The sequence below is a fragment of the Anabrus simplex genome, chromosome 1, assembly GCF_040414725.1.
Source record: "Anabrus simplex isolate iqAnaSimp1 chromosome 1, ASM4041472v1, whole genome shotgun sequence".
Classification (NCBI taxonomy): Eukaryota; Metazoa; Arthropoda; class Insecta; order Orthoptera; family Tettigoniidae; genus Anabrus; species Anabrus simplex.
The window spans coordinates 539108593-539123026 of NC_090265.1; the positions used below are offsets into that span (position 1 = coordinate 539108593).

At 36.5% G+C, this 14434-nt stretch overlaps 1 protein-coding gene across 2 annotated transcripts in view; it reads right to left on the reverse strand.

The window, feature by feature from the left end:
• Positions 1-14434, reverse strand: part of LOC136857100 (leukocyte receptor cluster member 8 homolog) — a 297050-nt gene that overhangs the window by 92396 nt on the left and 190220 nt on the right. For both annotated transcript variants that reach the window (XM_067135497.2, XM_067135498.2), the window contains one exon: positions 7770-7910. In XM_067135497.2, the coding sequence (XP_066991598.1) occupies positions 7770-7910 (141 nt within the window). The remainder of the gene's footprint in view (positions 1-7769; positions 7911-14434) is intronic.

The window sequence follows — 14434 nt, forward strand, 5'->3', positions numbered from 1 at the left end:
TCTGATGCACCATCTGTGTAACTAGGATTTGGCAGAAAATTGCACTCTTACTGTGTTGAAGGAGCCACTTCAAGCACACAGTCCAGAATACTTGCATTTTTAGTGCAAAGTAGTAGGGCAATTAAGGCTGAAAAACATTATTTTGTACCAATTAGTTGTAGCCTACACATCGAGAAAGTGTTATACTTTTTCATTCTCTGAAAAAAGTTTGAGGCAGAAGGCAAGGACAATTTAAAAAAATGTGGGCCAAGCCAAAGGAAATTTACATCTGGGACCCTCAAAAGAGTGTATACTGCTGAATCTGGTAGAAGTGAAGATTTTGGATAAAGTTGTGTTTCCTGGCTACAGTCTTGGACATGCTACATAATACAGAGGCTGAGGGGTGAGATGAAATTTGATATATTGTGATCATAAACAATTTATTGGACTGTTCACTACTGTTACCAACAGCAAATAAATCTAAATCAGACCTGAACATGGGAAAATTTGTGGGAACTGTCAGTACTCTTGAGTTGGTTTTATTTTCTGTTGAGTTTGTTCACATCATCTTCCACCAAATTTTGTATCTCCTAGAGCTTTAGATGCTCTTTCCTTTTTACCTATTGTCCAGCCCTCAGCCCTGCACAGTAACATCCTCCAAACAAATGTTTTCCGTACATGTCTGCATGCTTCATCATCATCCTCATCCTTTCCACTTATCCAGCTCCTGCCAGGTCGGTGCATTTATGGCATTTCTCCACCTTCCTCTCTCCTTCCACCATTCCTCTTCCATCTAGTCCCAGTCCAAGTTCCTTTTTCTTGCATTCCTCTTTATTGAATTGATCCGCCTTTTTCTATGTCTCCCTCTCGCTCTCTCTCGAATTTCATCTCCGTCATATGTTTTGTATCCTTCTTCATAATCTGTTTTGGTACCCTCCCCAATCATCTTTATATGTCCAAATCATCTTAGTTTACTCCTATCAATTCTTTCACTTAGGTTTTCCATTACGTGAATGAAACTTGTATGGTTCCTTCCGTCTATTTGCCAAGTTTTCATCCTTTCCTCTTTTGTACATTTCTTTCTTTGGTTTATTAGGTTCTCTAATTAACCAGTACTTCTGGTTTGACTGAAGTTCTCTCTCAAAAACTGCTCCTTTAATAAGCGATGAAGACCTATTAATAATCTTGACCCTAGTGGCCGGTATTTGATCCGTATTGACTGGATCACAACAATTATGTAGGTGGATGGTCCGCTTAGTCAATTCTAAATATTAATTATTTGTATTTATTTACATAAGTCTAGTACATGTTTCGAGAATCTGAATACATTCCCTTCATCAGGTAGTCAAATTAAAATTAAAATTCCTGTACATAAAAATAATTAATGGGGGGGGGGGGGCCATTAAGAAATCCAAAACTATTGCCAATACAATTTGACATTTTAAAAATCGAAGAGTGGATGCATGGAATTTAATTCCATCCAGTCAAATATGATAAAACACAATATAATAAAGTCTGTATGAATTAAAATATTGAGCACTATGTTCTTGTTGTGGCGTTAGATCACTGTGTACTTGATCAGATGATTTCTTGTAAAATTCAATTGGAGTTAAGAATAAAATAAAATAGTGCAAAAACTTGTTAATGGCTGTGTTATGCATCCAGGTGATATGAGCTTAAAATGATCTGTAAGAGGGAAAAGTAAGTAGAAACTATAATTGGAAGACTATAACAAACAAAATGAGAATACAACGCATAAAATTATTAAAACTTACCAATATAATGATACAAGAAGTACGTGAAGCTGTCATGTAACTATTAAGGATATATAAAAGCGGCTGAAGTTGTTCGGCGACTGATTGCGGAGTTGCAGTGGGAAGCGCAGTGAATGGACAGAGGAGGGGAGAGTACTGCCCCTGTGTTCTAAGGTCATTCTTGCCCTCTTACACGCTTTTCTTCCTTCTCTTTTGCTCTCTTCATAGCGTATTGGGTCACCAATTTAAACAACAGGTTATCCTCTGCCATGTGCTCGTTAAGGCAATTTTCATTATCAAATTTTTGTAACATGTAAATTTCTAATTTCTTAAGGGTATTCATTTGTTTACCTTTGTTTAGCGGGTGTAATAGAACCATGTCCCGTTCAATATTAGTGAAGTGATGATTGTTTTCGTGCATGTGTTCGCACATGGCAGAGTATCTAGAATGTCTTCGTGCATTCACATGCTCTTTATACCGTACCGACACACTCCTTCCCGACTGTCCTACATACTTTCTTTTGCGGTTCTGGCAAGACACTTTATATACTCCTGACTTACTGTAAATACTACTGGTGTTTACGCTATTTGAGTTGAACAAAATTTTATTATTATTATTGTTGTGTGTCCGTCGCAATCTCAGCTCTGCGCCTGATAGCTCCGCAACACGCCGCAGCCCGGATCTTTCCAGACTCTACGAGGTACTGCAGTGCGCTTGCTTATGACGTCAGCCAGCGCTATAAAAGGACGCTTCATTCCGATGACTCCACAGTGTCTAACGCCAGATTACACTGCACATCAAACATGGAGGCTATCCCTCAAACATGTGTATCGACCAGGTGGACTGAAATTCTGGTTGTGAGGTCTCACCTCAAGACACTGCCTCACCTCCCGCTTCCTGTAGCCACGTCGAGCCCCGATGCCAGTATTCTACTCATCCCACAGTCCTCACTTAGGCTCCGACATTAACATTAGTATTCTACTAATTGTAAATATTTACGTCAGCTCCCGACAAGCCTACGGCAACTACTAGCATTCTGTTACTACGAACTTTCATTGCAAGTTACACTTGTAATTCTTCAAAGCAGATAGTTTTCGACTATCTTGGACTCTCTCTTATTTAACAGACTATCTCCGCGAGATAGATGCGTGTGTATATAGACTCTCTTGTATATAAAGTGTATATTTCCACAGACTCTCAGTCTACAATAATACCATCATTAATTGCTTACAAGTGCATCCAGTTTCAAGAAAATTTAGTTGCATTTATGTATATATTGTGTAAAATTGATTGAAACAATAAATTTATGTTGTGTTTTCTGTATACCAATTCTTTGTATACAACAACAACAATTATTATTATTATTATTATTATTATTATCGGCCCTGAAGGATACATGGATGTTGCGTTTCCTATAGAGTTTAACCAAGCCATATGATTGTTTATTAATATAAGTGAATGTAGCAAATTTCTTCTTCTCTCTCCTATTTACAAGTAGAGCGTTAGGTCTATTCACGACCTTACTCTTTATCCTATTGACATAGCTCGTAGGGTAGCCCTTTCTTCTGGCAATATCGTGGATAATGTTTATCTCTTTATTAAATTCACTTTTATCTAGTGGCGTTTTTACTGCTCTATTGATCAAGCTAAAACATGCCGCTTTTTTGTGTTCTCCCGGGTGGTTTGAGTCTTTCCTGATAACATCTGTATGTGTAGGCTTTCTGAATACATGATAGACAAGGTTTTTATTTTCTCTAGTTACTGTTACGTCTAGGTAGTTCAGGTTTTTATTATCTTCCGATTCAATTGTAAACGTTATGTGTTTACGTTGTTTAACGGGTCTAACAGCTCGTTTGGTTTGAGGTCCTGTTTGTTAATGATAACGAACGTGTCATCAACAAACCTCAACCATAAATCTAATCCTCTTATTTTACCGACTATTTTATTAGATTCCATGTGGTCCATATATATATCCGAAAGGAGGCCAGAAGCTGGTGATCCCATAGCCAACCCGTTAACTTGTTTATACATGTTATTAAAAGTAAAAAAGTTGTTTTCTAGTGTGAACATTAACAAGTTGATGAATTCGTCTATCTCTTCTCTACTCAACGAGCTGTGTGTAGTCAAGTTATCTTTACCGATGTTAATAGTCTCCGTAATCGGGATATTCAAGTACATATCTTTAACACCAAAGCTATGGATGGTATTATGTTGCGATAAAAAGAAGTTTTTTGTCCTAGTGTCTACATTAAATCTATAATACTTTAAAAAGGTGTGTATAAATTTGGCCGTTTTATATGTGGGACTGTTTCTGAAGTTCACGACCGGTCTAATAGGTATACCTTCTTTGTGTACCTTAGGCATTGCCCTCAATTTAGGTAATACTGGATGGAATTAAATTTCATGCATCCACTCTTTGATTTTTTAAATGTCAAATTGTATTGGCAATAGTTTTGGATTTCTTAATAGGGGCCCCCCTTTTAATTAGGTCTTTTTGTGTACAGGAATTTTATTACATATTTGTTGAAGACCTATCAGCATGTATATGGGAGAGATTTGTTCACCATGATCACACACAACATAACCTGCTGATCTGCCTTTGATTTATGTTTTTATCAAAAAGAAACACCATTTCTTCACAAACAAGTTTTGAATGGTATCAGTAAGCTGCATTGGATAACAGGTGTATAATGTTGAATTTTATTACACTTCTGAATCTCCTCCAGCCCAAATTTCATGAATTATGGCATGTCACAGGTAGCTTAGAACATTACACCAGATCATAATGGCAGCACTGAACAGAGGGATGCAATCCTTCAATCAGGGGAGGATTTTTGGCACCACTCTCTGTGAACTAACAGACAACGTGGAGTGAAAGACAAAGCTAGACAGCGTAGTTTCTAAGGAGGGACTGGTAGCTATGGAGTGGTGCAGAAGCACCATCATGGGAAACTGTATAAACGGGATTGAATGCTGTAAAATATCTGAACTCTAGCAGAGAAGAGTATAAGTTCTCGAAGGACAGAAGTTCATATAAATTATAAACAGGAGAGGTTTCCACCTATTCAATACATAGCTGTATTTACAATGTTATTTACATTACGTGGGACTAGTCTCAACCCCTACTCAGGGTCATCATCAGCCACATTTAAACATACACAATATATGACGAAATCCTAAAACATGTTTCTAATCAGTAAGAACCTTATGAATATATAATTTACAGTATGATGTGTGGTTGAATTAGGCAAGGTGCTATGGTGCTCAAAGTGTTGCAAATGAAAGTAAAATATTGCAAGTGACACAGGCGAGCAATATATAATACAAGTACAGTAACATGCTAAAAAGTCTGGGTGTAAAAGTACAAATGAGATGTTCTGTGTTGTATTGTAGGCCAATTTCAGTGTGATTTTAGACACAGGGTGTATCAGATGGAATTCAGCAGGTCCTGGTTATACATAACGGTTGTGGACCGAGTGCTATGGTACTAAGAATGAACACAAAATAACATGACACACACATAATAAAAGTATACAAGTATGTATAATGTTAGAGTAACAAATGTGTAGATGATGCTCTCTAGAAGAAACTGTGAAGAGTTGATTTATACACTGTATCAGCTTAAGCAGAAAGTTGATTCAAGTATGCAGAAAGAAGAATAGATTACAACAAAGCGAATGGACACTCACCTCGCGCGGCGGAGTGTGCAGCTTAGCTGGTAGTGTGCGACTGATGGCAGAAGGAGAAATATGGGAGGGGAGGGAGGTGAGGGGCAGGTTGGGTAGAGTGGAGGTGGCTTGGGAGGGGATGGAAGGGAGAGGGGGGAATTTAAGGCAGAGCTGAAGGGTGTGGGAAAAAGGGTGATTGTTTCAGAAAAGTACGTTTAATTAAACTTAGGATTGAATTCTGGTTGGTTGAATTATTGTTTCTGATAAAAGTGATAAATAAATCAAAAAGGATGTTGGGTTTCTCTGAGATTTCATTAAGATTGTAATTGGCGTTAAAATATTGGTCTAGGTGTATGTAGTAATTTTCCATAATGTTGAGTAAAGGACCTTTATTTGCTAATTCAAGAATGTCCATGTCTTGTTCGATATTGGTGAAATTATGGTTATAATCTTGCATGTGTTGGCCGATAACTGAAAACTTATTGTATTTTATTGCGTTAGTGTGCTCATGGTATCTTATATTGAAGTTTATTCTGGTCTGACCAATGTATGATTTGTCACAGGTATTGCATTTGATCCTATAAACTCCTGATTTTAAAAAACTGCTGGTCTTGTTGATTTGTGAAGTACTGTGTAAAATGTTCATGTTCTTATTGTTGGTTTTGAAAGCTATTTTAACACCTTGTTTCTTAAAGATATTGGTTATCTTGTAAATATCATTGTTGAACGTGAAGGTGGAAAATGTTAGAGGTTTACTTATTTCTTTTTTGAGGGCAGTTTTAGGGCGATGTTTGTGTTTATTGATTATCCTTCTATAAAATGATTGCTGAAACCGTTGAAATTTGCAATTCCGTTGATTGTGTTTAGTTCATTCTTTAGATCTTTCTTGGGGATAGGTATGCTGTAAGCTCGATGAACTAGTTTATTGTATGTAGCTCGTTTATGGGACTGGGGATGCATTGAATCTTGGCGAATGGTGAAAGCTGAGTAGGTTTCCTGAATATTTTATAACTTAAGGAATCTGAGTGTCTAGTGATAGTTAAATCTAGACAGTTTATTTTTTGATTCAATTCAGTTTCTAGTTTGAATTTGATATGAGGATCAATACTGTTGCATACCTGCCAACTTTCAAAAACAGAAATCCGGAAGATTGTCAAACGGAAATTTTTTAACAACACGCGGATGCGTCACAAAATCTTGAGACGTAATGAAAAAGGATGGCAAGGGGGAGATTATAAACAATACTAATACAAGTCAAATATATGTTATGATCAACCCTGAAATTAAATACTTGCACAAAGTTACATCTTGATGAGTGCTCATCTGTTAACACTTAACACTGGGAACCCTTTCCTTGATCGTATAAAACAAGGAAATTAAGCAGAATATGCCTCCCTAAAAGACTGATAAAATGTCCTTTCTTAGTTGAACTCATTACGAACACCACTAAAGATACTGAATCGCTTACAAATTTGTCACACTAATCCAAGAGTCTCAGAACTACCGCCAATGTTACTCACACCCACACATAAACGAAGCCTTTCACAGCTGCTACAAAGCACGACGCAGTTACTAAAGTTGTTATATATAAATTCACAGCCAGCTACTTTTCACGGATTTATTTTCTTCAGAATCACAGCCTGCTACTTGTTTGGGAACATCTAAGAGAATGAAGTAGCAGTTGAGGTTGAACAGGTGACAAAAGCACGGTGATAATCAATGTGATCAATACATTTACCGGTCGAATTTCAAACACTGCATCTAGTATTACCAGCTACTATCGAAAGTCAAACAAATCCGATTTGACCGCAGAAAGCGAAGCCAAACGCGGATATTCAAAATCTGTAAAACATTGTTCACCCGTACAACCGTAAAACACACTCAAAACCCGTACATTTTACGGAAAAACCGGAATACTCGGCAGGTATGCTGTTGCCTTAGGAGGGTGGTGGAAGCGTTAATTGATTTTTCGTCCATAATAACAAAAACATCGTCAACATATCTGGCCCAGAAGTGAATATTTTCTAATTCACTGTGAATTTTGGTGTATTCGAGGAAATCTAGGTAAATTTCTGCCAACGGCTAGATTCTTCAGTCTGCTGAAACTAATTTTGAGTAATAAATTTATAAACTACCTGAAAATAAAACCTTACGGTAACATGTTTTGGCAGACTGAAGAACCCAACAGTTAAACATTAATAGAGTCGAAACTGAATCTTAAGAGATGGCTTCCGACATTACTATTAAAAAAAAACTGGTTGTAAATACATAATTTACAAAATAATGTGGAGAAACCAACAGTGCAAGAACAATTGTATTGGGGGAGGGGGCAGAAATCAGGTCAAAATTCAGTCAAGTATCACTTACTTTTTGTTATTTTGTTTTCCTTTCCCTCGGACTTTGTTTCCTCTACCTTTAGCTGAAAGCCTGTCACTCAGGCGATTATTATTCCGATTCTTTGTCACTCTCAGAGATTTGAAGTTGTCGTCGCTGCTAGAAGAACTGTCACTGGAATAAAAAGAATTGCAATGAAACGATTTCAAACTGCCTACTAAAGACAAGGAGAAATACTTTGAATTGCATGTTGTAAATTACAGTTATTACAAAACATACATGAAGACTTATGCCTTTCAACATTCAGGCTGTGAGCTGCTGTAAATTAACTAAGCACCTTCACAATTCTCTACTTGCAACTACCTCTGTGGCATTGTTCAGTTCCATACCTAAAATAAAAACAGTGTCATCGCCTTGATCTCCATCTACTTCTCTTCACCCTCCATGGCAGAATTCATTATTCTCTTAGGTAACCTATCCTCCACCATTTGCCTCATCACATGATCCCACCACCACCACCGTCAGTTTATGTGTACAGCTTCATCCTGATGAGTTATTCATTTCATTATAGGTCCATACTGATGGTACAGCTGCCTCTGTAGATCAGTGGTAGAGTGTCTGCCTACGGATCCCAAGATAGCGGGTTCAAACCCGGCAGAGATAGTCTGATTTTTTAGTCTTAATTGGGTATGTGTTTAAAATCTTGAATATAAACATTAAAATCTTGCTGTGACAAAAGTAAAAATGGATCTCTAAATAGAGAAACAACTTTTTAAAACCAACTGATGTATAACAGCGGCTTTAAAGTTTTAAGTGTTGTTGTATGTCAAGGAGTGGAAAGCTATAAAGGTGAAGGCCCTCCCTGTTTTTTTTCCCCTGTATAAGACCTATGCTTCTCAGTTTGATGCGGAGTGTAAACAACCACGCTCCATGGCTCAGCATTAAAGCTTTGCTTTCCTTCTCACATCAAGATTAATCAAGACTATCGTGCCTTAAATACGTTATAACACGAAGAATCATGTTTTTTCAACTTTAATGTGGATTTTCCATCAAGGACTATCGTACTTTTAACTATTATACTTGTTATTTGTGTGTTATGTGAGTGAAGATTGTCTTTTATGTTTTATTATTTTGCTCTTTTTAATAATCGGCTGATGATGACACAAACAAAGTGTCGAAACCGGTACCATATTAAACATGTTGTGATACATTGCAAAATATAATTGTATTGTTGGCACGATGAAGCAGAATGCCACAGAAAAATCTCATGTCTACAGCGAAATAATCACCGTAGTTACGTACATATTTCTCTAGTAATAATGGTATTTAAGAATTTACCGCAAATTTTACGGTTGATTTGTGTGAAAGCGATTATCCTCCATGTAGGACAAAAATTACAAAGAAATTTCATGGATACGATTTGTTCACGTAACCCATGCCATACTTAGACGGAATGTTCCGCCCAGTGAGTGAAAAGTGCGGTCATACTTTGACAGAACCTTCCGTTCGCGTGCACGGACTACCTAAAGACGCATATTGACAGTTATTGAGTCAGCAAGGTTTGTTCTCTAAGTTTTAAAATGTAATCAACAGATGTCAGGAACTACCTGAACTTTATATCATAAACAGTAACTCGCTCCTGGAATAAGAAAAATAAAACACACCTCACCGTGTGTTATTTGTAAACAAATATGGCAGAGCCTGGAGTAGAGAGCATGGTGTTATTCATGATTGGCTTGAGAATACCGATGTTGAGTTTCACTATGAAAGTGTGCAAAGTGAAAATAATTCATCTTCAAATGATATTGATGAAGGTGAATCTGATTCTTATTTCTGAAGAACCAGTGACAATGGATAATTCAAGATTTACACAAGGTACAACATGAATAGGTAGGAACGTCAGTAAGGACTGGATCTGGGAATATGAGAGCTAATAAACTTACTGATGTCATATATAAGCCAATTTGTGAAATTCACTTTGTGGTAAAGAAAAGGTTACAAGATAATCCAACAGAATTATAAGTCGTCAATGAATTTCTAACACCACAGTTCTGGGATCATGTGACAAAAGAAACCAATGGTTATGTCTGTAAATATCCTGCATCTTTGCCAAATTCCCCTCACACAGCTAATATTCCCTTGACGTCTCAGGGTCAATATACTGGCTATTACCAATAAAAAATGGCTCCAACTCAGAGGAAATTAGAGCCGTCCAGACGATGCAGTGGTGCATAGCACGGAGAATCTGCAAGGATACCTCATCAGAGTACCCCAAATGTGAGGACACCTGCTTTTCTTTTTTTAGTATTGCATACTTGAGGACTTCTCCAAAATCATAAATGTATGGTGGAATGAAAAAAAGAAAATTTATGTGTGATATCCGTGTAACATATATTCGCCTGCATTTCTTTAAAATAACGGAAAAAAATATATACTGTATTTACTCGTGTAAGACCCCCTCGCGGATTAGACCGCCCTTGACTTTTTGAGATGAAGAAAATGAAAAAAATCTCCCATACAAGAACCCCAAACATAATTCATCAGAGAAGAAAAATTATTCCCCTTCGAAGCGGCTACAAGCCTTAAGCAGCTCTGATGACATCAAATTTATGAATAGATTTTTCCGTACAACCCACGCAATGAAAACACCTGAAGTCATGCGGTACATCTGGGTTTCGTAATTAAGAAATGTCCGCCTCCATAGCGTAGGTCTACTGCAGCTCTGATGACGTCGCACAAATAGGTGAATAGTTTTGTGTCCGACCCATGCATTGCAAGCACACATCAGTTATGTATATTAGTCTGCGTTTTGTAGTTAAGAATGTCTGCCAGCATAATTGTTAGCACAATTAGCTGCCGTTCTCAGGAGCCTCAGTTCGATTCCCAGTACCGCATTGCCAGAGATTTACGAATGGCAGGAAGGTTGATTTGCGGTAAAAATGGTACATGCAACTCCGACTGGGGGCTTGTCTAAAAAAAGAGCTGCACCACCTCGGAATGAGAAAACGAGTTTACTTTAGTTAAGAAATATTCACGGTTGTTGCTAGACGTATTAATATAGGCAGACAAGATCGTTAACAAAGTGATCGTTTAATATCCCATAACTTGGACCAATATAGGGTTTTTTAGGGAGAGAAGTAGGTTTAAAACATGATAAAAACAATCCAATCACAACTGTTTTACTCGCCAACGTACCTAACAAATAATAATAATAATAATAATAATAATAATAATAATAATAATAATGAATAATGGCCCCACTTTCAACGATTTTCGGAGACACCAAACAAAACATACTAGGATATGCGTTAATAAAAAATGGGAAACAACATATGAAATTACATATGATAATAAAACTCATTACCGCCACACCTGTAGATATTCATAAATGCGGCAAACGTTCCTGTAATTTATATTTATTCTTTCTGTCGTATTCACCATTTATTGACTTTTTACAATTAGAAATACTGTACTGCCTTCCAACGAAAATAGCCAGTAGAACACAAATACATTCAAAGGTTTGTTAAAGAACAGTGTAGAATGTTTACATGTACAATTTATAGTTCTTTCTAGCCTAGAAGTCATGTGTTCACTGCACAAAATCTGAGGTTATCGCATATTGGATCCCCCCTTTACTTTTCTTGTCTATAAAAGTGGGGAAAAAAGAGGTCTAATACGTGAGTAAATAAGTATGCAAGGGTACAGTTTTTTCCAAAAAATTGGTAGGCCAAAAGGTTAATGAAGTAACAGGAAAAATAACTAATCTCTATGATGCATCTATTCCATTACAGTAGAACCTTAATAATTCGAAATATGTTAATTCAAAGTCCTGCCTAATTCGAAGCACCTCTCATTCCTGGAAACATGAGGTACAGTTTTGCATGTTATTTAAATTATTTAATTTGAAATACAGATAATTCTCAATTCAAAGAGTAATGTCTGTCCCATTACCGAAATTCAGACTTTTAACTGCCTTTACATTAAAAATACAGTTTCTTCAGAGTAATTTAAATTCAAAATTTATCTGTGTCATGATAGAACTATTAAATTGAAATAACAAATAACGTAGATCAACAAGTAAATAAGAAATGTAGTTTTATATTCTTATTTAATTATAAGCGGAAGCGCAAGGCACGAGTTTAAATTTGAATGTTGCAAAGACCCAAAATGCAGGTGGCACTATAGTATACTAGTAGACAGTTCAATTCGGAAAGTAGGGTTTTTTCTTTTTTCCGGAGGAGAGGTGAAAAGAAAAGATAGAAAAAGTTAATAAAAGAGGCGGATTAGTAGATACGAGAAGATTAAAAGGATTGGAAGTTAAAAGAGGATGGGAAAGGATAGGATAGGGAAATAAAGGAAGGGTAGTTTAGGGTGGGTTACTGGAGGTAGAAAACGGGGGTAAGAACTGTGTAAGCCATGGAAAATTGAATTCGGGTTTAGAAATTTAGTATTTTTGAGAAGAAGAATTAGGAAGTCAAATAGAATATTGGGTTTTTCAGAAATGTCGTTTAAATTGAAATTAGGGTTGAAGTATTGGTCAAGGTGAATAAAACAATTTTCCGTAGTGTTTAGAAGGGGGCCTTTGTAATGATTTTAAGTATCTTTATGTCTTTTTCAATATCGGTGAAATTATGCTTAGAGTCTTGTATGTGTTGTCCTATAGCAGAGAATCTGTTGTATTTAATGGCGTTGATATGTTCGGAGTATCTGATGTTAAAGTTGCGGCCAGTTTGTCCGATGTTCGAGGAGGTGCAGTTGTTACATTTGAATCTGTATATTCCAGATATAGAAAAAGCATTAGATTTATTTAGTGATTTAGAGTTGTGTAATATATCAAGATTTCTGTTACTGGTTCTAAAAGAAATTTCCATGTTGCTTATTCAACTGTTTTTGTGAAAGACTCATCCTTTAAGTGCTGGGGTAGATTTCAGTATTGTCACTTCGGTGTCTCTACAGCGTGCTTTATACTTTCTAAGTTCGAGTAAAATCTTAATTCTTTTGTATTCAGCGTTTTAAGCAACACCATAATATCACTTAGCAAGTTATAGACGAGAAAGGTTGCACCTTATCAATACAAATTTATTTATACAAATATCTACAGTACCGGTTTCAACTCTTTACATGTAGTCATCCTGAGCTGTACACCGTTACCTTCACATAAATCAAATTAGTTGATTTGCCTTGTCCATAATAATAGTTATAATGATAGGATATATCTTACTTCTAATTGAGCATACTTCAGGGTAAATTAGACCATGTACAATCTGAAATGTGTAAGTGAATCTTTTAGGCCTAAAATCATGTAAATGGGCTGTTACTACAAGTACAATTACGTAAACACTTTTTAAAAAATATATGCGATACGTGTAAAATGTTGTCTTAAAATATACAGTTCAAGTAAAATCCGTTTTAATGAATAAATAGGAAACATTTTGTTGGAATAAGTTTTCGTCTTGCGTACGTTGATTTTCTTCAATATGATGTGAAAATCGTATAAATGGACTATTATTAAAAGTACAGTTACATAAACACTCTTAAAAATATATATATAGTACATGTAGAATGTCATCTTAAAATGTGCAGATTCATGTATGATCCGTTACAATAAATAGGAAACAATTTTTTAGAGTAAGTTTCCGGTCTTGCATTCGTTGATTTTCTTCAATATGGTATGGAGAATGTCTATGCTTTTTTGTAAGGGGTGCTCTTCTTTCTGCTGTATATTATGCTTATTCATTAGTTTATGGTTGACTTATCAATCATTAATAACAAGTCTGATGTATTGTCTGAGGTAGATGCGTGCAGCTGTGGTTGAATATGGCTGGATTATTGAATGTAATTTCTTTTTGTAAGTGTCAAATGCAGGAAGGTGGGTCTTCTCCGGTCTATAAATACCGATGTGTGTGTGTAAGAAACGAAAAATGAAATTAAGAATTTTGTAGTCTGAGGAATGCCTGCTTGTGTGTGTGTTTAATACAGAGTACTTACGATTGCTATTGTGGTTGTCATGCGCTAGCTTTGACTGCCTGGCGTGCACTGTGTCGTGTTGTTCTGGTGTTAGTGTCCGCTGCTGTAAGTGTTTACGTAATTGTACTTTTAATAACAGCCCATTTACATGATTTTAGGCCTAAAAGATTCACCTACACATTTTAGATTGCACATAGTCGAATTTACCCTGAAGTATGCTCAATTAGAAGTAAGATATATCCTATCATTATAACTATTATGGACAAGGCATATCAACTAATTGATTTATGTGAAGGTAACGGTGTACAGCTCAGGATGACTACATGTAAGAGTCGAAACCGGTACTGTAGATATAACTTACGATAACGGTCAATACGGAAAATGAAACTGATAAATCAAGATCACTTAGCAGGCAGTGTGCGGAGAAGCAGAATCCGCGAACACCGGCGATGCCGAAAGTTGGCGAAAAAAACGTGGCTCATATAATAAATTCGTACGCACTGAATATTGTCAATGCCGATGAAAATGCATTTTTTTAATGCAGAGTCCAAACAGACTTATGGTTTTAATAATGTTATTGGCTTTACGTCCCACTAACTACTCTTTTACGGTTTTCGGAGATGCTGAGGGGCTAGAATTTAGTCCCGCAGGAGTTCTTTTACGTGTCAGTAAATCTACCGACACAGGGCTGACGTATTTGAGCACCTTCAAATACCACCGGACTGAGCCAG